The sequence below is a fragment of the Thermobia domestica genome, chromosome 17 (assembly GCF_964235325.1).
Source record: "Thermobia domestica chromosome 17, izTheDome1.hap1.1, whole genome shotgun sequence".
In the NCBI taxonomy this organism is placed as follows: Eukaryota; Metazoa; Arthropoda; class Insecta; order Zygentoma; family Lepismatidae; genus Thermobia; species Thermobia domestica.
In genome coordinates this window covers 136,446,206-136,472,530 of record NC_137470.1, presented here as the reverse complement: position 1 = coordinate 136,472,530, position 26,325 = coordinate 136,446,206, and the positions used below count along the sequence as shown (strand labels likewise).

At 37.0% G+C, this 26,325-nt stretch overlaps 1 protein-coding gene across 1 annotated transcript in view; it reads right to left on the bottom strand.

Moving 5' to 3' along the window:
• The window catches only part of LOC145674363 (uncharacterized), a 28,529-nt gene extending 10,718 nt beyond the window's left edge, over nucleotides 1-17,811 (bottom strand). Inside the window, exon 1 of the mRNA XM_081744317.1 lies at nucleotides 17,733-17,811. Within this exon, the coding sequence (XP_081600443.1) occupies nucleotides 17,733-17,743 (11 nt within the window). The 5' untranslated portion in view covers nucleotides 17,744-17,811. The remainder of the gene's footprint in view (nucleotides 1-17,732) is intronic.
• Between the last annotated feature and the right edge of the window lie 8,514 nt (nucleotides 17,812-26,325).

Below are 26,325 nucleotides of genomic sequence, written 5' to 3'. Positions count from 1 at the left end.
AAGGTAGGCTCCAACTCCGCAACAGCTCAAGCTGTGTAAATGGGTGCATTATCATCCTGCAAAATGGCGCCATTGCGGGAAACATCTGATCATATTTAATTACAAGATAAGTAGTTTAGGGAAATGAATGAGTACATTGCCAATGACACAGACACACATATATATGAGACAAACAAAAAAAACTGCCAATTTTTGTTTAAAAAATTGAATTTCCACACTATTTAGATGGGGAGATTACCAAATAAGATAGTGGCAGACATTTCATCGGTAGAAAGTAAACCTTGTTTTACTAATAGTTCATGATTTAACTTTTCATCGTTTTATAACCTTCCTCTATCAGCCAGTTCACTACATACACACAAGATAAACGCTCTAGTTATTTGTGAATAAAGGAAAGAAAAAAACACATATTTTAAATATTCTACTGTAAAGTTGTGTTATGTTGCAGATAAAATAGATATACTAGTTTCAATTTAATACTTATCATGTATAGTAATAAAATACTAAAAAATACAGTATAATAAAATAATAAAAACATATTGAATAAAAAGCCTTATAATACCATTAAAATGTTCTTTACTTTTAGATTTTAATTACCTGTGCTCCAGCATTTGATTGACCAGGGTTTCGTGGTTAAGGTTTGGCTCCCTTATTAAATCTCATAAAGAAGTAACTTGCCGTTATTGAGGTTTCTTTTTAATAATTGATTCAGTTCTGTGTATGGAATGGATTTATGATAGGGGTAAACGTTAATCGCCAACAGATTTCAGCACATTTCCCTGAGTTTCCCAATGTATTTTTTACGGGATTACAGTATTTCCAACAGCTAATTTCAGAAAGTAGATGTTAAAATTTTACTAAAGAACGAACTGAATTAATAATTAATATATAATCTATGTACTTAATTTATTTTTAGTTTCATTCATTAAGAATAAAATTTAATTATTAGAAGCATGTTACTAAGGAATCGAGCAAAGTTATTTCAATAATAAATTAGAAACATGCTACATCTGTTTGCTATTGACACTGCCTTGCACTCATCTCAAGACTCATATAGCACCGGTCTTTAGATTACTTGGTGTCAACCTTTGCAGACCGGGAAATTCAGGGATAAAGAAGTTTCGGATCAGAAATAAAAAAAAAAGCTGCTTTAGATATTCAAACTTTTCTCTCGGAATTGTTAAATAGTCCTACAAGCAAATCAGTGCATGGTGAAAGAATGGAGGTTCTGTTTAATCGACACAGGATCTAATTAGCTGGACTGGTAAACCAGTCAAAACTGGCAGATAGAAACCAGTGATAAAGGTAACACTGTTACAGTCACATAATCATCAATACGACACCGAAGCTTGGGCCACGGTGGCTCAGTGGTAGAGCGCTCACCTCTGGTGCGTGGGGTCTCTGGTTTAATCTCAGCTTGCGTCAAGTGAACTTTGGTGGAGAAACACCGTTTGCGTGGTTTTCTCGGGGTTTTCCCACTTTCTTCATTCCAACATTTCGTTCATTCTTACCATCACCGTCTCCCCTAGCCTTGGTGCATATGTGAGACATTAAACTAGAAAATTCAGCCATTATTACGAAACTGAAATTAGTAATTAGCATAATGATAGCAAGTATAAACTACAATAATTCTTGTAGACAAAAATTAAGGATTCGTAAGTTTTACGTCCCAAGGTTATGCTGGTTAGGCTAAAGGAGACGGATTTTAATCATTAGGATACTTTTGAACATACTATATTTGATTTTCCTTTATACGTACAGACGACACTAGAAATTTACTCCTCCCCTCTTCTACGTGTAGTTCACCTAATACTTAGAAATTGATTGACTAACTTTACTACAGTTCTCAGTTATACCTAAAGAATAGCACTCTTTGTTTCAAATTTAAATTGGTCAATTCATTCGGAAATTAGTAACATAACAAGCCATAGAACGCAAAACGTTCTTCACATGCCTTTACTATCAGTATCACTGGAATAATGTATTTTTCGAAGCAACAATAAATTTTTTTGTGGGGACTAAACGACTATTCTTTCCCCGTTAAAAGCTATTCCCTGTAAGTGCACTTACAGAACTAATGCTTGTACTCAATAATTAATTTTTATTTTCCAGATTGTATGAGAATATTATCCTTGGCAATAATCTTGATATATCTCTATGAGGGATGTTAATTAAAGATTTTCCCTGATCCGCTTACCGTTGACTGTGATAAACGAAATTGATACAGACATAATCCTTCTATATATAGGAACCTCCAATAGCCAGACACTTTTCCCATTACCTTATATATTTGTGGAGATCTTGTTTGTAGAAGTTCGTGCAATCTTTCACAAGCCATGAATGGCTTAAACTCAGAAATGAGCGTTTCATCGTTTTGGAAATACTTTTCCCTTCAAAAATAACTTTATAGTTGGGAGAAGGTTAAATCAGATGGTGCAAGGTCAGGAGAGTACGTGGCATGGGGAACGATTTCACACCTGCAAGATTGTACCTCTGTCTGGTCAACATTGAGTTGTGAACTGGAGCGTTCTTAATGGATACAGACATCTTTGGTCAGCATTCCACGTCTCTTAGTTTTGATGGAATCCTGTAATTTCTGCAGCAGGAAAGCATAGTATATCCCTTAATTGTGGTATCCTTAGCCAGGAAATCCATCTTTACTACTCCATGCTGGTCTCAAAAAATTGTCACCACAACCTTGCCGCTGAGGGTTGGACACGAACTTCTTTGGAGTTGATGAGTAAGTATGCTTCTATTGCTTTGACTGGGCGGTAGTCTCTGGGTCACAGTGATAAACTCACATTTCATTCTGAAATATTAACCTGTCCTCGTTTCCGTGGACAAGGGTCAAAAGTTTCTCCGAGGAAGTGATTCGTTTCAGATCTTTAAAAGGTGTCCTTAGCCGGGAACCAATCGGGAAGACACTTACGCATTGGCAAGTATTTATAGATTTTTCCCACAGATCCCACCATTATCTTGAGATCTTCGTTATGCGGCGATCCTCCAAGATGGCGGCTTCCATTGACCAATGGTATCTTTTTCAATGGCAGACTAGGGTTGCACTGTATTGTGGGTCGTTTCTACGTAAGTTCGAGCACACTTGAACTGATGATGCCAGTGATTCCAACTCCATATAATAGAGCTTTCTCTCCATAAATCTCTTTCCTCTCATCAAATGTTTCCTTTGATGTGCGGCTTCACCGCTCGGAATTCAATTTTACTCGTCTTTACATTTTCTTTCACTTAAGTGTCTATAGCATGAAGTTAAATGATGACATTTTTGTCATAATTTAAGAAGATATGTATGAGTACACATGTAAAATTTCAACATTCTACATCAACTACAGCTAGGTGAGGGAAAATCTTTAATGAACATCTTACGTACACAAAACCAGTATAGAGCCCATGAAAGAATCAATTACAAATCGTATTACCATACTTATAGTGATTTGTGTTTTTAATAATGAAGAAAATTTATGAAAGGAAATTTTGGAGTAATGCACAAATTAGTAATATTGTAAATGCTATTGATGTATATACAGTGCAGTAATCAAGTTATATTATACAAGAGTAACATTCAATTTTTGTTAATGAGATTGTTGAAAATAGTATCCCATTCCTTGTCTAAAGTCTCTCTTTGAGTATTGAGCTATGTTTTTTTTTTCCTTTGTACCAAAAAACGTTTCTTTCAATCGTTCATCTTGCACAGTATAAATCCTTGGTATCCTGAACACTATTTTTGTTTTTCTTGTAAATATGTGGATAACCCCCAGAATACTTTTTTTTTTTCGTCATCTCACGATTCCCTTTGATGTTCTCTCAGTCTGGTACTGACATTCATTTCTTTTATTCATACCAATGTAAGTGTCCAAGCAAGAGCAAGTTATCTCGTAAATGCTGCCAGAGCCTTTCTATTTCAACTGTGTCCCTTCTGGTGCTGCTGTCGATGTGTGTTTTCCCGTACCTCCCTCCCTCGAAAGAGGAGGGACAAGTTGCTGTGGCCGATTTCCTTCAATAGCTGGATGCGGACAGAGTACCTTCCCCAAAGCAGAGGGAAGGTTTCCTCCATAAAACGGCGGCACGGATGGGGTCGAAGTATTTTCCACCTATTTTCCGAGGGCACACTTGAAATAGAAAAGCTCTAACAGAATTTTTATCAACGAAATAGCTTTTGTATTAGTTCAAAGATCTTTTAAAGTTCTTAGGTGATTTTAAACTAACTTTCAAATCACGTTTCATTGCAGACTTTCGTAATCTGTAAGGCAAGCTAGGAAATAATGGAAAGGAAATCATTTTGCCCACTTGTTTATTTTTATTTATTTATTTTTAATTTTCCATTTTTTGATCATTCTACAATATTGAATATCTTTTGCTGCCAACTGATCCACATTTATAAAGCTTTATATATGTGTGTATGTTCCACCATAACTCTAAAATGTTTGGAGTTATTTCAACCAAACTTGGTACCCATATAATTTATAATCTGAGAAAAATTGTTGTGGGGTAACATATTCCTATCTCTAATAGAGTGAGGATGGATGGAAACGACGTAAAATATGTGGAAACGACATTTATTAAAGTCGAATAAATAGTTTTCTGGGTTACTGATATGAATAGGGACACTCCCGACACCGTTAAGTCCAAGTTTAGCCCCAAGAGTGGATAAAATACCCTGCGCCCCTGGATGGGGTCGGAATGGGATGACATGTAAAAATAATCGAAAATGACACATATTACTGGTGAATCCATAGTTTTCGAAATCGCTAAGATGAATACTGAAACTTCGAGACTGTTTAAGTCAATGTTCAGCTCCCATCGGCATGGTAGGTGAGAAAAGGGTTAAAAATAAAATATCAAAAATGACCGAGAATAGTATCGAATCCATAGTGTTAGGGGTTGGGGAAATGGCTGACCCGTTTGAAATAATTTCTGGAACACAATATCTACGTCAACGTAGGTTTTTATAATGCCACTTCGATTAAAGTTTGTATTCTATGCCAAAAGTAGAGTATCTTTTGTATTTTTATGATCACACTTTCATTTAAATAAGTATTCTAAGGGGGAAGGCGATTCAAATATTTCCCATAAACCTACTCTCCCCGTGCGAAGTATGTGTATTTGAGAATGTGTATACAAACATATTAGCTGGCATTTTTTAAATGCTTGCATTTGTTGTACCGCAGCTGAACTGATTCGTTTTTACGACTGAAGAGAACTAGGATTAGATACAAGTTGGCAACATAGCGATGGACGCAATCGGCCTGCAGTCTTCTGGCCTCATTGCTTTAACATTATCCCTACATTCAGAGATGCGGAGGTGACAGAGGATATTATGATTATTGCTATTGAGAATGGTCACAGTAATGTTGAGACCTGTCGTATTTGGCGCTCTTACGGAGCAATTAAACCATACATAGAACAAAGAACTTGAGAGACAAATAACTTGCATTAAGTTTCCTTTACTCTCTCAGAATAGTTGTGGCTCTACTCGGCAGATGGCATTGATACCATGTGAGATGTTTACCCAACAAGAAATAAATCAATCAAAGATTCTGACATGTCTGCTGCGAAAACTACAAGAGCTAGAAGATCAGTTACAATATAGCTTACGCTTCAGCCAATTAGTGGTATTCCGGACAAGGGGATAAAAATATTACTTGGCATATAAAGTGATAACTATTATGAAGGAACTCCGCTCCGCTGGTCTAGTGGCTAGGGCTCGTGCTTTGGTGCACTAGCTCCCGGGCATATTTCCTGATGAGAGAATCTTGAAAATTTGGAACGTCTTGCGATGGTTCTGATTCTACCTTAAGCTGTATCCACGTCTCACATAACTTCGATGCTGAAAGGAATGCTAAGCTAAAAGCCAACCAACTATTACGGGAAAGCGAAAACATTAGTGTAAAGAAACCACTTTTTAAAAAATAAATCTACTGTATTCAAACTCACACCAAATCGAGCTTAACACTTTCATTGCATGAGGAAACAAACCACATGTACGCAAATCACGTGTGAATACGTGTAATTAAGTAAGTTTTGTGTATTTTCCCGTATCCTACAATACTAGATTCTGTTTGCAACAAGGGAACGATTCTAGACCAGTTAAATGAAATGTGAGGGGAAAAATCTCCTGATAAGTTAATTGAAATGAAGTGACTTCCAGCATTGAGGCTACTTGAGATATCGACCTACAGCTTAAAGTCGAACCTGGGCCCTGTGCACCAAAGGCGTGCTCACTAACCACTAGACAAGGGAGGGGGTAACAGCGTGAAATTGGCAGCTGTAGAATTTATAATGTTCAGTGTATTACTGACGTACAGATACTATTAGAATATTAATAATAGGTCTTACTTTTTAGGTCATATGTATTACTTCTCGTTGACGAGTTCCCCCATGTTTCAATGATCCGTTTACAAAACTTATAAAAATATATACCAGGACAAATAGTCCGGAATTGTGTAGGAAATAGAGATGCAAGGGCTCGGAAAAAAACCGGCTTTTTTGGAAAAAAACTCGGTTTTTTCTGCTTTGCTTTTTTGCTTCGGAAATTTTGGGCTTTTTTCAAAATACTGCTTTAAATTGATAAAACAGACTTTGTATCGCTTCTCTATAACACAAAAAATCGTTTAATTAGTGGTTGATGCTGATAATAATATAAAACATCGAAAATAAACTATGAATTTCGAAAAAATATTTCAAACAATTTTTCTTCAACATATTTACATTATGAATTCCACATGATTAACCAATGTATATAATAAGAATTTTTTAACCTCCTATATACAAAAGTAAGCAGAGTTGGCAAGAACCGTGGCTGTTTTTGAAAATGCCAAAAACCCGTTTTTTGGGGGATGTTTAAACCAGGCTTTTTTGGTTTAAACCAGGCTTTTTTGACTTAGACTTTTTGCTTTATGTATTTATATTACATATTCACAGAAATAGCCTAAGTTTGTTTCGCCTTGATGTTATTATGCAACAGCGGGGTTATGCCGGAAGAACTCCCATAAGCTTAAAGAAGTGCGGTCAGTAAATTTCTTAAGTTCAGAATCTCCCGCCCTAGCCATTGGGAAAATCCCGTCATTACTTGAAATGTAAGACAATAACGGGAAAATCCTGTTATTGCTTTGCATGTAAAATTTAAAGGTCAACGTACCATAATCAGTACGCTAAAACTGAGGTATTAAATTACAAATTTAGTACCGGTACGTAGATATCATTGAAAGTCCAATCCAAGCTAATGTTGGAAGCTACGTAGACAATCGATAAATTTTGCCAATTTCTATCAATATTTAAGCAATATTGGCTTCTTTACAAAACAACACGCATTTAGGCATGTAGAAATATACAATTTGGTTTGTTTCGTATATTTAGGCTTAACATCCTTACGAAATACCGAGGTTATCAAGGAGAAGACTTTCGCTTAAACTGACATCCGAACCGCTACTTGGGTTACGCATGAAAGAAGGATTGTGGTTCGACCGAGAATTGAACATGGGACACCTTGATTAAAAGGTGAAAGGGAAATAAAACTATTGCAGGTAGTTTGATATCTGGAAACGTTACCATGAAGTTCATACGATTCGCATTTTTCATTCTTTTTATTTTTGTGGTTTAAACCAGTTATTAAAAAAAAAGTTGGTGTAAATCAGCCAACCCTAAAAGTAAACACTTCTTTTTAAAGAATACACAAAATAACTAGCAAAATAGTATGTAGTATTTTTACTTCAAAATATTCCATACCCTCTTTTTGAAACAAAATAAAATTAAAATAAAACATAAGAGAAATACTTAGATTTATATGATACACTTAAAGGCTGCACATCTAGAGCTTTTGGTTCTGTATATTCTTGAAATTTTACAGTTAAGTTTTATAGAACCACCATCACAGTTTACCCAATCCTCAAGTTTTCTGAATTTTTAACAAGAGGGATTCAACATATCATTACGGAACTCCCCCCCCCCCCAAAAAAAAGACTACGGAATATATTTAAGTTAAGCTAAATACAACTGCACAACAAACATGATTGAGTGATTAGCTTTTGCGCTTCTATCGGGAAGTCCGGGATTCAACCAGCATTCGACCATTCTGACAAAGCTTTTCTTCATTCCATCTGTGAATGTAGAAATAGTGCGTGTACTGTGAGTTGAGCGACTTCCTTTTTTATTGTTTTTAAATCGTTATTATTACTAATTACCAGCAGTGACGGTTTTGCGAAGGTTGGGGGGGCGGTCTTTCGGACTGAAGGCCGTTCCCCAAAGTTACGGAATGTCTGCAACAAACGAAATATCTATTATTTATGCCTTTACTCATAAACTTTAAGCTCCCGTCAAATAAAAATTACGAATGTTTAAAAAAACTAAACATTAGTAAGAAACCCTTCCCAAAATACTTTTCTAAATCCGCCACTGATTCTCAGTATAAAATGATTTTTAAAGTTGTATCCGGAAGATTATTGCTAAACATATAAACGAAACGACATATTAGTTATGCCTGTACTCATAAACTTCAAGCACTTCCCAAATAAAATTAGGACTTTTTAGGAAACGAAACAATCAGAAAAAACCCTCCTAAAGTACTTTTCTAAATCCGCTACTGATTATTTGTATAAATTGGTATTCAAGGTTGTGTCCGGAAAATTATTGCTAAATCACTTCACAGCTACAGTATAACAGAAATGTGGAAGTACGGTTTGACGGATATATTGAAAAACGTACGCTTTGACGGATAAATAGAAAAACGGGCAAGTTTAACTTTTGCGCTAGAAGCTAGAGTACTAAAAGCTCTTAGAAATGAAACACGGATGACAAACTAGAGAAGAAAAAAGATGTCGATAACTCAAAAGTTAAAATAAAGTTAAATAGCCTCTAAAATTACCCTCAAATACTACATTCTTCATGTTAGCTTTAATTCGTAAAACATGTGATCCATCCATCTTGATGGTGAATTTCAGAGCGAAATATCACATTCAGGTCATGGAATTTTTATCTAACTATAGAATATACTATAAGAAAGCTATTTAAATAGAAAAATAATGAAGTTGAAAAAAGCCAAAATTTCCAAAATTCTCGTTTTTTTCCCAAAAAAGCCGGCTTTTTATGTGAAAAAAACCATCGATTCAAAAAAGCCGGCTTTTTTGCATCTCTAGTAGGAAATTAGAAGTGCAGATAGTTGCAAAAGATTTACCGGTACATTGCCTCTAGTACAACGCCCCTTTCAAAGTGTTTCTATATTAATAGGGTGCGAACGTTCACAGACCATCTGATGGTGTAAAAATATTATTATAACATACTCCAATGAGAATTACGGAAACAGCCCTCTCCACTGGTTTAGTGCTAGCGCATGCGCCTTTGTTGCACGGGCTCCCGGTGAGCAGGGCCGGCACTAGTCAATTTGCCGGCCCCCCTTCTCCAGAAAGAACATATCTTACAAGCCACGATTTTAAGTATGTTACCCCATCATGAACAACGAAAGGAAGGAAAAATGCACTCGCACTCAGAAAGGCCTAAACACTACAAATACAATATGGTAGTACCTGTTTATTTTTTAATAATAACCTATTATGTTAGTGAAAGATAAAGCAAATACTCCTAAGATGGTAGTCCTTTTTAGAGAAGGGGCCGCGGTGGCTCAGTGAAGCCGGTGGGTGTAGCCGAGCGGTCTGAGGCGTTAGGCTGATGATCATTAGGTGAAGCCCATTGGGGGTTCGAGTCCCTCTGTAGTAGCAAGGGTGGAATTTTAACTGTCCTCGATGTTTCTGTGCTCGTGCCCCTGTCGTGTCTAGTAGTCCTGAAAAGTGGTTGTAGTAGGAAATAAGTCAGGAAGTTTAAAAAAAAAAAAAAAGTGGTAGAGCGTTCACCTCTGGTGCATGATGTCACGGGTTCAAACCCTGCTCCCGCCAAGTGAACTTTGTGGTGGACAAACACCGTGTCCGTGGGTTTCCTCGGGGTTCTCCCGTTTCCTCCCACTTTCTTCATTCCACCATTTCATTCATTTCTCATCATCACCGTCTCCTTTAGCTTAGCCGGCATACCCGTGGGACATAAAACTGAAAATTTCGTTTTTATAGAATTCGATATCGAGCTTCAAACTCAATATATCAGTTTGCAATTCCAGTGGAACTAGCTCTTTTATCTTTAATTCTTGATTTTTCTTCTACATCTGTTATTTTATTTTTTAAAACTTGATTTCACCTTTAATCATTTAGAACTTGTTTGTGACAAAGACAAGACTAGTTTTCACATAAACACTGTGATAACTATATAAATCGAACAGGTGTTCGCTACTGTTCGAGAATTGAGTTCTTATATTAGACAACAATCGAGCAATTCATACAGGGATTTGTTTGGCCATTTGCTTTAGTAATGTCCATGTGACCTTAAACTAATGCTACCTAAACGTGATTTATGAATGAAGTATTCAAATAGAAGGTCAGCCTAGTAAATTTAACTACTATCATGATGAAGTCTGTTTCCAACAAGAAATATTTATTTTTAAATAATATAGTTATGATAGATTTTTCTGCCCTCGAAAGTTGTCGCTCAGAGCAAATGCACGCGTTGCATATACAGTAGAGCTAGCCCTGCCGCTGAGAGAGACTTGAAGTTTGTAGGAATTGCTGTGGTTCGGATTCCACCTTAAACTTTAGATAATCCGTTGGTTTAACCTTATAAGTCTCATCTACCCTAAGTACTGAAAACGGACACTACACTCCCCCAAAACTGCGGAAACAGCATGATCAATCTCTACGTTGAACAGAACAAAACAGGAACGAGGAATTAAATGTTTAGGAAATCCTGTCAATAAAGAAAATAATCGTAAACGAATTCCGAACTCCAGCAAGCGTGTTGTAGAGTATAGGCCAAATGTGGAAGACTAAAGTCTGATCAGTGGAGGCCCTTGACAGAAGTCACATCGGAAACACCTTAATTTCTATCCAGTGTTCGAAGTGGAAAGAAGCAGAGGCGGTATGTTTTATTATGATTTTGACTCAACATACCGGCTATTTAAATATTGTCTTGATCACGGAAAAACCAGAGACGGTATGTCCTTATTACTGAAAAACCAGAGGCTCCTCATTACTGAAAAAACACACCACCACATTCCGTCTCACTTCGACCACTGTTTCTATCGGTTCAAAATAAGAGAAGAAATCTTTCCTAATATATTAAATCATGTATACAAGTATTAGAACATTAGGTTTTTTCTTTAAAAAAGCACTTAGCGTAATGGCCAATTTGTGAGCCTAAGTTTCCTCCAGCGCCATCTGCTAGCGATCGGCTGAACTACGTCCAGCCTGGCAGGGGAATCTTGAGCTTTCTAGACCTAGTAACCGTCACATCTTTTATTCGCGTGACTCCCCAGTTTACTTCACGACGCTGGGTGGACGCCGAAAATTGGGAAGCACCGTGGGTCGGGAATCGAACCCGGGATCACACGGACATGAGTCCAACGCTCTAACCACTAGACTACGGCGTTTCCTTCCTTTAATTTTCTTGGGCTGTGTTCAACAGAGCCAAGTGTACACTAAGTAGTAAAAGAAAATGAAACCTTTCAGTTAAATGTCTTACAATTATGCCCTTTAGGCTAAGGGAGACGGAGGATTAAAGCAAGTGAATGAAGATCGAAAAATCGTTGAAATCAGAATGGGGGAGGAAGCGGGAGTACCCGGAGAAAACCCACGAAGACAGTACTGCCCACCACAAACTTACTTAGCTGCGGATGGAACCAGGGACTCCACGTACCAGAGTTAAGCGCTCTACCACTTTCTCAAAGAAAAAAAAAACTCCCTGACTCTTATTTCCTCTTTGCACCATTTTTCAGGACTACTAGTCTCGACAGGTATGCGAACACAGAAACATCGAGAATAATTAAAATTCTTAAGCTTCTCCCACCGGGAATAGAACCCGGGACCAACCACTGAGCCATCGTGCCCCCTCACACTCCAGCATCTCATCGTGTTGGAACACGAAACATCAATAACAAAAAAAAATAATAATAATATCGCGTGCTAAAAAAAGAAACTAATGCTTAAATTTATTTAGATGATTATGACAGATGATTCAAGTGATTGGCTTTCCGATTATATTAAAAATAAAAATATTATGCAGATTGACAATCTGGAGTAACCTTCAAATGACTTATATAATTATTTTCTCAGGTATACTAGGAACTTCAGTTGAATTACGTCGCCGTACCTGGAAATAGTTATAATTTCGCGTCTCTTACGTGCAGATGAAGAAGAATGGTGTGCGAAGAAATTGTATTATGCACAAAATAAACTCGTAAAAACCAACAAAGTACTGGCGATGATCTATTTTATTAGGCATGCTTGCTCGAGAGAATATTTCATAACCCTGGGAGGCGTGTAACACTTGGGGTTAGGGTGCCGATGACAATGCTGCGTGTGCTATTCACAATTATTGTGACTTATTTCTTAATCCTTAAAAGTAACTTAGAAAGTTCATTGCGAGCGAAAGCGGCAATTAGGCTAGCAAGAGCGTTAGGACACCGAAATTTAATAAGGAAAGCGCTATACAGTAAATATGGCGCAAAACTATTTTAAGAAATAAATAATGTATCAAGTCATAGAGAGTTTAAATATTGTGTATAATTGCTTCCTTTACGGTAGATTACACAACAATGAACATTTCATCTGTTATTTCTACCGTATTGCTTTAGTTATAGGCATACTAATTCGGTTATCTAAGAAAAAGCATCTCCATATTTTTAATTCGCACCAAAAGTTAATTTTCACAAGAAAGAAACGACAAGAAGTGGTTTGGTTGAACAACATGAAGACCACAATTTGCAAAATTTACAGGAAAAAGCTATTATGTTACTATGAAATACCTATGTATAAGAATAACATTTATGCAGACTGCGTAACTCTAATAAACATTGTGTCCATGGATTTTCTCTGTGTATTCCCGTTTCCTCCAACTTTTTCATTCCAAAAATTTTTCATCGTCATTCATTTACTTTAATCGTCTCCCTTATACTAAAGGGCATAATCGTGAGACGTTAAACAAATATTTCACTTTTTCATTTAATGGAAAACTCTGGATAAAATATGGTAAAAATAACCAAAAAAAAATATAACATTACTACCTTATAAACCTACTCAAATGAAGCCATGAATATTGTATACAACTTACACGCACTTAACTGTAAAATTCTGAGCTAATCTAGTGAAACGCATGACTATGCTTTCGGTTCTCTACATCTCTGTAGTAGAAGTGTTGCAGAGGTGTGCTTCACGCAAGGCATGTGCTTTTATGCCATATTACTTGTTTCTCCACCATCCTTGTTAATGCGTATACGTACCGTCGCTGGCGCGCCTGCTCCCTACGGACGCAACCCTTCGCTATCACTCGTGTCACCAAGCTGCGCTCTTCTCCATACTCGATTTGATAGCATTCGTACTTTATAGTGGCCACCTAGCACAAGTTGGTGTTTCAAAGCAGGTTGTGTTTATACTGAGCCCTCCTAATCATATTCTGCACCCAGTAATGCAATAGATATCTTACGAAATCTTTTCTAAGGTACTAAGAGTGAATTTCATACTCAGAGTTCATGAATGTAAGTGTGCTCACCCAAAATAGGATAATACCTTAAACAAAATTTAACATAACGTCACCTAACATATCAGCCAAAAATAGCAATGACTTTGGCAGGCGATTTGTAATTTCTCATCAGTTATTTCCTCTTATTAGCTGACGTGGCTTAACGGAATAAATGCCTAGTAAATACTTCTCCCTATACTACTTTGCCACACAAGGGGATATTTATATTCATGAAATATGAACTTTTCTTAGCAGAAAATGCACTTTTACTGTCATAAAAAGTGTTTTTCAACGGAAGAATTGCATTAATCGGGGTAGATTGGCTTTAGGAGAGCCGTGTATAACTACGGCATAAAAACTGCAGTGCATAAAACACGAATTAACTTTAAAATACAAAGCAAATTATGATAGATGACCGCTAAAAAAGACGAATGCTATCTAACCAAGTCAGGGCAGGAGCGCAGCTGGCTGGCTGACTTGGCAGTAGCCCGGCTGTGCGTTCGTAGGGAGGAGGTGCGTCAGCCAACGGCAATTACACACATAAAGGAGAATAATGGAAAACCACTTTATATGACATAGAAACACATGCCTTGAGTGTGGCGCAGCTTTGCAATACTTCCATGATCATTTTGTACATTGCCTACACATAATACTTGGTGCCGATTAAGAATAATCCAACAATTTTTTTTAAACGTCTTACTTTCACTTTTCTTGCCATAATTGACTCCCTGAGACTTTCGACTGATATTTCCCTAGCGCATACCCACATAATTTCGTACAGGTTAATAATATGCGCGTAAGCTGATAAACCATGGAAATGGACACCTGCTATATTATTATGCGCAATTATTTCATCACGAAATTCACTCACAGTGTCTTAGAAGTGGTTTCTTAGGATAAGAGTTGCATCCATGGCGCAGATTTACTTTAAGTGCACTTCCCATTATGATATAAATACGCTTCTGGACGTAGGCCATAACGACTGTCTAAACACAAACCACCTTGTGCTAGGTAGCCATTAAATGTGAGAATTGTATCTAACCGAATCAGGGCAGGAGAGTAACAGGGGATCCCACGATAAGTGCGGGAATGCGTTCTCGGGAAGGAGGTGCGTCAACGACAAAGGGTATGCGAATAACTAGCATAGTGCAAAAAAAAAAAAAAAAAAAATTAATATCTCATAAAATCACATAGAGAAATTCCAATACTTCCACACTTGTAAATCTATATTGTAAACATAAAACATACTTTTCCTGCATCGTGCAGCAATACCACGCCGGTGAAAATTAGTATGTTACACAATTATATTTGATATGCATTCACTTTTTTTAACCCTAGTACAGCCCTCGTAATGCTTTCACACTTGTAAACATTGAGTTAAATTCTAAAGTTGGTCATCCCGTTCTAGGCAAATTTTGAAAATTTACCGGGAAGAAATGGATAATTTGCTCTTTTGTGCGTTTGATAATAGGTTTATGTAAGGAGAGTGAAACTTGTGTTTATTTTTCTTATAAGCAGCTATAAACATGAAACTATTTGGCAAGCGGAGGGAACTACTTCTCACAAGGTATTTTTCTTATAAGCAGCTATAAACATGAAACTATTTGGCAAGCGGAGGAAATGACTTCTCACAAGGTTACAGCATAGTTGGATTATTTTGAACATGGCTGCAGGTGTAGGGAGACTCTCCAGTTAGTAGTCCAGAGACGAGAAATTACAGTCTATTAATTTTAACAAAATAGCTCCAAAGTTCCCTAACCCTAAGCTAACCCGATCCTACCCTACCCTACTTATCCTTATCTTACTCTACTCTACCTTACCCAACTTCATTATACCCTACTAAAGCGCTCATAATAATTAATGATTTTTAAATTTTCGTAGCTGTTATTATGTTTATTGTCGAAAAGCAGGCGGGCACCAACTTCGGAATAAATGCCTAAACATGAATTTTATTCCTATATTATGAAAAATTCCCCCGACAGTGGAATTTAATATTTTACGCAATCCTACTTCATGTACATACCGATATTTTAACCATAAAACTATCACTTTTTATTACGGACTAATCTTAATCAGTCCCCTTATTATACAGGTAAGAAGTAATACCTCGATATATTTTGATTACTTCTACGATGCTATTGTGAAATAGTGTAACAATCCTTCCATGGATTTTACAAATTTATGTCCCAATAAAATGGGACAGCATCACACATTTTGCCCAATTTCACCACATTTCGTTTAGATGCAACTTCCCTTTTATTGCTTTCCACTCTACACTTCTGTATTTCCCTCCATTACTGCAGCGTATACGTCCTAGGTTAGTTAGTAACACAGTGGTTTGAAACACTGCCAGATTATGCTCCACTGCCTGTTTACCTAATATCGCATCAGTATACAAACTCATAAATAGTGCACAATTTGACTTCGTTTTTCGCTAATTAGTCACCCTACACTGATAAACTTTATTCTCTTTTGTATTACTCTTATTCTGTTTCGTCTTATTCCGTTCATTTATCCGTAAATTTTGAATTTTGAGGCCGCCATCTGCAGCATTTAACCCCTTGATTCATATCAACTATGAACACTTGTTCTCAATACATATTAAAATTACTGAAAATTATTCATTTGAGATTGATATTTGGTAATCCCTAGTTTTACGTCACACGATTATGTGTTGTACGCTAAAGAAGACGGATGATTAATTATTGGGGTTAAATTCCAAAGTTGGGCGTCCGTTTCCAGCAAATTTTTTAAAATTTACAGTAAAGATATGGATAATTTGATCGTTTGTGTGCTTGATAATGTATAAGAGTCTCGAAAAATCTGTTTATTTGTTATATATAAGCGGTTATAAACATGGGACGATACGGCGAGCGGATGGAAATACTTGGCGCAAGGTAACCGAACAGTTGCATTGTGGGAAAGAAACGAGCATTTATGTTATCAACATGGCGAATGTACAAGGGCAATGAACTAACAGTTTTAACATTTGTGAAGCAATACGTTGATAACGAGCAAAATCTTTTAAAAGTTTGTGAAGAGCACGGATTAATGAACCTAATAACAAATTGCAGAAAGTGTGGAAAGGAGATAACAGCGAAAAAACGTGGCGAAAGCGGACGCCCAACTTCGGAATAAATGCCAATTATTGTGAATGGATTGGTGGAATAAGAATGTGGGGGAAGCGTAAGAACATCGTGAAAATCGTCAATATGTTGTCTTCTGTTTACCACAAACTAACTAGTGTCAGATTCAACCGATGCTGCACTAGAAGTGAGTGCTTTAACATTTAGCCACACTGCCTACAAACTAATGCTTTGAACACAAGCATGATAAAAGAGGAAAATAAATTTAAAACATCGCACAAAGTAAATCTCAGGTTAACTTTACAATGCTCTCCCCAGTTCATATCTTTCAGTATACGCAGGGACGAAAAATTACACTATTAATTTTAACAAAATGGGTTCAAATTTCCCTAACACTAAGCTAATCCGACCGATCCTACTCTAATATACCGTACATTTTCAAGGGGTCCTACTTATCGATGCGCAGCTGGAGTGTGTATTGTAAAGTTTTCCCTAAATTTCTAAACGTAAACAATAAAATAACAAGTAGAACAGAAACATTGTACACTAGCTTCGTACTCACATAACGCTATGAAAAATAATATAGCCTAAGGGCTTAAATAAACATTTATATTGTTGCCACAAAGACTAAAAATACCTTTGCCTCTTGTCAAATATTCAAATAAACTTTCTATCATGGCTTTCAGATAGATTTAATTAGAATGCTAAACTTCGATTAAGCATACCTCATAAATTTTGCAAATCAGTAATATTTTCAAAATGGCTACCTACGATTTGAGTACATATATAATAGTTTAAATTTTGTTCATATATTTATATTCTCCTAAGCATATATTTTTCATCTGCATAAAACAAAACTCAAAAAATATTTTGGAATTATTTAATGTTATCACGACGTTCCAATATTGTCCATAATTATAAAACAAATGGGTTGCCATCGTCAAATCACGGTCATCTTCCCTAATGAATTTTATCGATATTTCAAAATGACCTATCTAAGTGTATTTTGTAATAATCTCTTTTAAAAATTCATAAAAATGATCACAACAACATTATTTAATAATTATTTGCAAATTAATTTACCTTCCGCTCATTTTACTCAATAAATCTGCAAATTAAAGTCTGCTTTTATTCCATACGTCATGCGCCTAGTATTCCAACACTCAAACCCAAAATCAAAATAAACAAGCGTTGCCATGGCAACCAGAAGGTCAAAGTTCAAAGGTTCATGGGGTCGAGATTTTGTTAGCTGTATATGTTTTAGTAATAAATAATGCAACTAGGGTTTGAGAAAAGCTATGAAGAGAGGAAATTGATCTAATTTCATTATTTATATTGAATTTACGTCAATAAATAAGTCATTTTTGTAGAATTACAGAAAATATTACTTTTTTTAAAAAAAAGTAACAGTCATTTTAATGAGGGAATGTTGGGTTAAATTCCACTGGTGAGAGCCCCCCAAAAAAAAAAAAATCACATAATTATGCGAACCTGAAATACAGTGGCGGTTCTAAGACAGGGCCGAGGGGCCTGGTCCCCCAGCTTTTTGAGTGAAAATAATAATTGAAGTTATTATTTATATATTTTTGAAAGTTTATAGCAAACTCATGCTATACCTATCATCAGTGGCGTATTTAGGGGAGGGCTATCGGGCTCAAGATCCCCGAAATAAATTTGTTTTATGAATAACTTCATTAAAGTTTGTCGGCACCTAAGAGGAAAAATATAAGTGTTTATTCATGTGTTGTGCATAGCCCCCCCCGAAACAAAATCCTAAATACACCACTGCCTATCAGTGGCGTAACTCAAGGCTTGAGGGCCTCCCCGCAGACAGCGTGGAGTAGGGCCTCTTCTGTACGTCTCATTTCACAATTTTGTGGCTCCCTCATAACTTCACCCCCCGCAATGCAGGGTCTGCGGGGCCCTTATTTACGCCCCTGCAGCCTATCATAGTCTGGGTTCTAGTTTTTAGTTAAAAACATAGTTGGAAACATTTTATAATTGAAAGACACTACTTTTGTCCAATAATACATTATGGATGCAAACGTATTTAATGAAAATGATTGGATTGGTTTGAATTTTGAGTTTAGCATGTCCTTCAGCAACGAGGCTATATGAGATATGGACCTACAACTTAATGTTAGATCCGAACAGTGGCGGATCTAGAAGGTAAAAACTGGGGGCAGCCAGAATCTAGATTATCATAACTATATCAATTTTTTTAGTGTAAACTTCCAGAAATATATAAATAATAGCTTAAATTATTTGTTTCACTCAAAAAACTGGGGGCCCAGGCCCTCAGGCCCCGAGCTAGAACCGCCTGTGGATCCAAACCACATGAATTGCCGTCGCGAATCAAATCCGGGTCTCAGCCATCTGCAAATTTTGCTATGACCAATACAGAATGAGGCTCTAACAATATGCACAAAGAAAACACGTGTGTCGGCCCCTACGAGCAGTACGACGCTAAAGTAGGAAAAAGGGGGCTTTCCCAGTGCCACCATTTCCCCCTCCCCGAATACCCCGGTATATGTTATATTTGTAATGCAGGTGAAGTAATATAAACTATTATTTTCGATATACAAAAGAAAAAAAATAGCTGATCCCAAAAATGTATCTACCCTTCCATTTGCCCCCACAAAACTAAAGATGTCGTCAATGGCTAGGGTGCATACTTTAAGTGAGAAAAGTTTCTCACTATACCAAACTATATCTAAAAATAAGATCATCTGTTAACCGAAAACTGTATAGTGTCAGAAAGAACATTACAGTACGCTTTAAGTGAGTCCAGTAAAGTTATGAGATGTTCTGCTTGCTTTGTTGTAGATTCTGTTAAAATCAATTCAGTCCTAATTTTATTTATGGCATTTTCAGTTAAATTTTGTATGTCATTTAGCTACTTTCTCAAACCATTTGCTGGCAATCTTGTAAGAACATTAGTGGCAACGTTGCCAGGTCCATAGATTTGTCTCTAAATTCACAAAATGCTGTTGAAAGGAATTATTAACTTGCTCTATTTTGAACATTGTGTGTTAAATGTGCATATTGCATGTAAGAATTAACGGAAAGGTGATTCAAGTACAAAAATCATTGGTCTCATTTAATAACGATTTTCGTCAACGCAACGCAAAATAGTTTTACTTTACAGTAATAAACATAGCAATAATCAATGATATCTTCACATATTGCACTGCGCTACGCACTATAATATTAGCGAAGGTTTATACGGAGTAAGGTCCCATAATAATAATAATAATAATAATAATAATAATAATAATAATAATAATAATAATATAGAATTTTATTACAAGTATAAATGGATACCTATTATATATTACAAGTATATATATTACAAGTATAAATCTATACCTTAAGACGGGATTACTTCGCACAAGATTTGGGCAATTTTAAAGAAAATCGCATGTAACGTACAAACATAATGATTTAGAACACTGTAAAGATATAATAGCTAGATATATAAGGAAAATATTACTGCAAGTTCATTAGTAAACATTCAGTATGACAATAGTTATTGAAATATAAACTTGGTGCAAAGTAACCCCCTAGTCGGGGTTACTTCGCACAACCTACAAAAAAGTATGTTCAACAGACGAACATAACATTTCTGTGCAATGTTTTCCCTTCAGTATTTATACATTTTACTTTCTACACAAAACTTCATTCAGTCTACAAATATTGATATTAGAATGAGGGTGCTTGTATCGATACTTAGAACGAATTACCAATATTTATAAAGAAAATTATGCATTTTCTGGATCCGGCACGGGAACCACATTCTAATAGTTTAGCATATGTCCAGTGGCGTAACTACGTTTTATGCCCCTCGCAAGAGAATACCCAGGACCCCCGCCTTAGCACTATTTTTTTGTGTGAAATGATAGATATAATAAATAACTATACTTCCCTGCAGACCCGCAACCGGAGGGAGCTAGGAGGGCCTGGTCCCCTAACTTTTCGTGACTCCTCTAGTTCTTAACACAAAATGCTATTATTAATACAAAAAACACAATTTATTTATTTGTAAGAGAATCTTTAATGACTTGGGCCACTCTACCATATTTATGGCCCTCCAAACCTCTGTGGCTGGTTGCGGACCTGCTTCCCTGTATTTGTAAATATTGAATTAATTGTATTGAACTACTAGACCTAAATACTCATAAATGGAAACCACTTTGTTATACATATAATTTATTCAATAAGCTTCACAATGGAAGATGGATTACCTCTTTGCAGTTAGTGATGTCAGTCTTCATGAAAAGTAGCAGGAATTAATTGAATAGTTTCCTTCTTGCCTTCCTGTCAGCAAAATCATTTACTGCCGTACATCAATTTTTTTTTCAGTTTCTTCCGCATTTATTGAGAGCAGAGCTAGATTACTTAATATATTTTGGCCCATTGTGCTTCTCATATAGCTTTTAATATTATTATTATTAATTTCAATTTTGAGAACGACCTCTTCGCAGAACTGACAGAGACAGGGAGTGTCAAAAACAACATGTACGCAGTAATAAGTTCTGAAAAGCTGGACGCCAATGACTTATATTTCACAATTAAAAGCGGTGTTAGGTCAAACACAGAATTCTGAACACTCAGCTGTGTATTTCAGATTTCAGCTGTTTCACTAAGCAAATTACTTTCATCGGAAATGAAAACCAATATCACAACTGTAAGTTGTTTGAAGTATCTGTGCCCTTGTCAGAATTTCGTCATCAGTGAGATGAGTTATATTGGCAGGAAACAAAAAGGGCAATTTGGATACTATATCACGCAAAGATGTAAATTGTTAAACAACAATGTTATTGTGAACCCGTCAAAGGAAAATATATAGCCTATAAAAGCCGACCGGACCGACATTCCTTCTTTTTTGTTCGCTGTGTGTTTGACCTACACGTCAAGCCTTCCAAAGATAGCCGAAAAAAGGGAAGGGTGGAAGAAATTGCCGACTAATACAAAACTGAAAAGCAAGTTGATTCAACCTATTAGGAGGCTAGAGTAAAGGGCCCCCTTGGAAGTGTCAGGCCCCCCGCATTGCGGAGTTTCGCGCCATGGTACTTACGCCCCTGCATATGTCCCACAAAGTGCCAACTCAGGAACAAAAAAAAAAAAAATCCCCGTGCACTGATTTGCCTTGGTTATTCCTTAAGTCCTAGATCATCCCAAACGTAATCAGTGGAAGATTTACGGGGTTTGGGACTTTCAGGCTGAAGCTGATCCAAATTGAATTGTATGATTTCTTTTTTTTTTTAAGCTAATGTTAGTCATTCCTATGCATATAATCTGCAAGCTACCCTCCCCCCCCAAAAATAAATCTAGTGATTTTTAAAAGAAGCTAAGCTCTTGTGACTGAAGCCCCCTCTCAAACTACTTTTCTGGATCCGCCACTGTTCATAATTTATTTTCCAACAAGAAATCCATTCCGGCATCTACCAAAATAGGAAATTTACCTAAATTTAGAATGCAGGAGGTTCCAGTAGTAATAATTTCCTATCTAAGCGGTAGTTTGGACCGGTGGAAAGTAACCTCGAGGTAAAATCGCCTTAGTTTCGTGACTTTAAATGTTTCACATTTCAACTATTGCATCGAAGTCCCATTATACACAGTAGTATTCTACGAAACTGACTTAACTATGACGGAAAATCTCGTACGTGATATCTTTCAAATTTTGGCGGCTTTTACCATGACTACTTTCCATACCTCTACAACAACGAACCCTCCCGGTAATTAGAACTGATGATAACCGCCAACATTATAGCCAAAATACAGTTAGATGTTCTATTTTACGGTAGCAGTTGAAACTTCCACTTTACAGTTCATGGTTTTGTCGATAGAGGATTGTGAAACTCTTTTCATATATTGTGCAAAGGAACCCCTGATGTGTAAAGTAACCCCTGATGTGCAAAGTAACCCCGTCTTACTGTAACTAAAGCAGGCCAATAGCTAGCATGATTTATTAGGGGAGACTGAAATGAATACTGAGGGAGCAATGACAAAGACATCAAAGAACATCATAAAATTATACATTTATTTATTATTAACAGAATTTGTATTTATTTTTGAATTATCGAAACAGTAGGTCTAATTGTTTGTGTGTTTAATACAAGCTCTTTGAGACGTACTTTGTTTCATATTAATAATTAAAATTGAAGTATTTATTTTTTAAACATTAGAACAAAATCGTATCACAGCAATTTTAGATTATATCAATACCTGTGGTGTATATTATGAGCAACTGAGGCTACCGGCGGTAGCCCTGCGACATTAGACCTAATAAAGAAAGTTAATAGACATACAGCACGTATAAATTAATTTAAAATAATACGTTTGCAGTTTATTATCTTGTTTTCATCGTACTGATTTCTCTATATTTTCGCAAACGTGAATACACATTAAGGCAGCCGTTAACGCTTAGAATGCAATCCCTCTCGCTTTCGTAGACAATGATTTGGCAACGCCTGAGTAACCACTATCTATTGCAAGCAGGGAGAAACATATAACTGCTTTCGCGCTCACGTACGTTCCCCCGTAACAGTGTGCTAGCGAGACGTGGGCTGGCAACCAATTTTTCCTCTCTGTCAGAGTCGGATTCAGGACGGACTTCTGGGAGCGGGGCGGTGAGTTGTAATACTGCTACTTTTAAGAGCTCCAAACTCTGGGATGGGTTTTGTTTATATATAAAATAAGAAAGTTTCCAATTCTGGGGGCGCGAATGTATCGGTTTCCGTATCTGTGTATCGGTTTCCGTAGACGGAGCGAGAAAATCGAAGTTAAGAACAATGACATAGTAGCCATTTTGGGACTATCTGAGAATTTCGGGGCATCATTTCGTAGCGCTTTGCGTCCAGAGCCTTGCACGGGCCGGGCGCGCCCGGTCGGCCCGGCCCGACAGATTACCCTGCCCTGCCCGTTTCAAGTAATATCAAACTGGACCGGGCACATTCCGGGTTGGACACAAATGCTATAGGGCCGAACCGGGCACATATATTCCCGGGGCGGCCCGGACACTCTGAAAGACGGATCGGAAACTAATGTTGTCAGTCTATGTTAATCGTAATGTGTTTGGGAAACTGACTTTTTATTCAAGACTGCAAAGTACTGTAATCTTCTACTACTACTACTTCTTGTACTATTACTACTACGACCACAGCTAATATTACTACAACTGTTACGACTTCGCGTCAGAGTTGACATGTCTGGTGGTACCGAATTTACCTTCTAAGTATAGAAAAAAAGGAGAAATACTAGTTACTATGGCAGGTCTGCGTAGAATGTGAACCGATACTTGATCTACGAGGGACAACGGTGGCTCAGTAGGTAAAGCACTCACATCTGGTGCTACAGGTCGTTGGATCAATCCCTGCTCATGCTATATGAGCTTTGTGGGACAAACACCGTGTGCGTGGGAGTTTCCGGGGTGGTCCCGTTTCCTCCCACTGTTTTCATTCCACCAATCCATCCCATCATCATCCATACGGCCTGAGCCGTAGTTATCTAAAGAACGTATGATGAAGTCAAGTACTTGAATTACTTAGTAAATTTTGGTACGCTACCATTAGACCACGGAGGCCGAAACCGTGAACTGTCATGTTCATAAGATCAGTGCAATTTGTAGTAATGTTCAATTAGCAAGGCAAGTACCAAATGGTGTTAAATGTTTCTGTATTGTTTATAGTATGATATTACAAAGATAACAAAATATAATGATCAAATAAATCACCAAGACGCCAGGGTTGATTAGGTGTTCCTGAAACGGTGGCTCAGTGGTTGAGTGTTCACCTCTGGTGCATGCGGTCCCTCGTTAGATCCCAGCTCGCGCCAAGTGAACTTTGTGGTGGACAAACACCTTTTGTACGGGTTTTATCGGCGTTTTCCCGTTTCCTCCCACTTTATTCATTCCACCATTTCATTTATTTCTCATCATCACCGTCTCCTTTAGCCTAGTAGGCATAACTGTGGGACGTAAAACTCGAAGATTTCATTTTCATTGTTTTGTTTTCGTATTACTAGTAATAGCAGTAGTGGTATTCGCTGTCGTATTAGTAAAGTAATGAGTAGTAGTAGTAGTGGTAGTAGTAATATTAGTAGCAGTGGCAGCAATAGTGAATTAGCACTAGCATTCGTAATCGTAATAGTTATAGTAGTATTAGCAGTAGTAGTTGTAGTATTAGTATTACATACGGTGTATCAGTTTTACATATCTTCTCTGTTACTTGTAACGCACTAATGAGTGTAGTACAAGACTTTTACGTCCACGAGCGGTATTATTGTATAATAAACATGGCTGGACAGAGCAAGTACAGATAACAAATAGACAGACAGAATAGGAATATAGAAAGCAAACCTTTGGTGACCTTTCACACGATTTTCCCATTCGAGAAGGACAAATAGACATTGCAATATTATGGCGACACATTTCTCATTTTCCATTGCATATTCCTGATATGAAGGATTGACTTGGCATATCAGACTTGGTTGTTCTCAGGCCGGTTACGCCCGGCCCGTTTAGAGCCTGATCAGTTTAGGGTCCGGCCCGGTTAGAAATGGGGCCTGCAGATAAATTGAAGAATGTGTTAACTTCTATTACTATGGTGAGCAGAAAGTGGTGAGGTTAATCAAACAAAATCCATCATTATCTGTTCGCGATTTAGCGGAAACGGCAGGTACTACGATCGCAATGGTTCAAAGAATTAAATCTAGGAATAATTTGAAAACCTACAGAAAGCAAAAGATAGCCAAACAATCGTAAAAGCAGAAATTGAGAGCACAATCACGAGCTCGCAAATTGTATGAACGAATTGTGAGCAGGGAAGGACAATGTGTTTTGATGGACGATGAAACTTACGTGAAGGAGGACTTTACGACACTTCCTGGCCCTCAATATTATACAAAAGTCAAAGATGAAGATGTGGATGACTCGGTCAAATGTGTTTCAGTGCACAAATTTGGACCAAAAGTGCTCGTGTGGCAAGCAATTTGTTCGTGCGGCTTACGATCTGGAATTTTCTATACACAGGGAACTATTAATGCCTAAATATATGAAAAGAAATGTCTACAGAAAAGATTGCTCCCTCTGTATAAAAAGCACAGTGTTCCCCCATTGTTTTGGCGACGGCCCACTACGCTAAATCTATGCTATTCTGGTACATACTGCACTAGTGACCTTTTCCGAGTTATTGTATCTCTTCCAAACTCAATTTATCCCTTCTGTTGGTGGCAACACTATTCAGCGAATGCTTCTAGACTTATAGTCAACTCAATTCTTGTCAATACCTTATTTAAGGTGTACAAAACGTTAGTACCTCACTCCCTGTATGCGCCAATACATATTACACGTTATTTCTCGAGAAGTTTGCAACCCTGACCTGCGTTTACCATTTCTTTTGTCTCTATTTTTATTGTTGCTTCCAATGATGATATTCAATTTAGGTCATTCCATTTACAAAAACAAAACTTTGTCTTGGGTTGGCAACACTGTTCATCCGGTGCTATTTGTTAATACACGAACAGATGTCGCCCTTTTTCTAGTTGCTTCGTGCAAAGTTTCGTTTCTCTGTCTCTTTTAGTTTCTCCGTTATCACGGTTGGACATTCTAAATTATATTATAATGTGGAAACGCCATTTCATGACTTTGTCGTCAAGTCGGCACGGGTTAACGTTC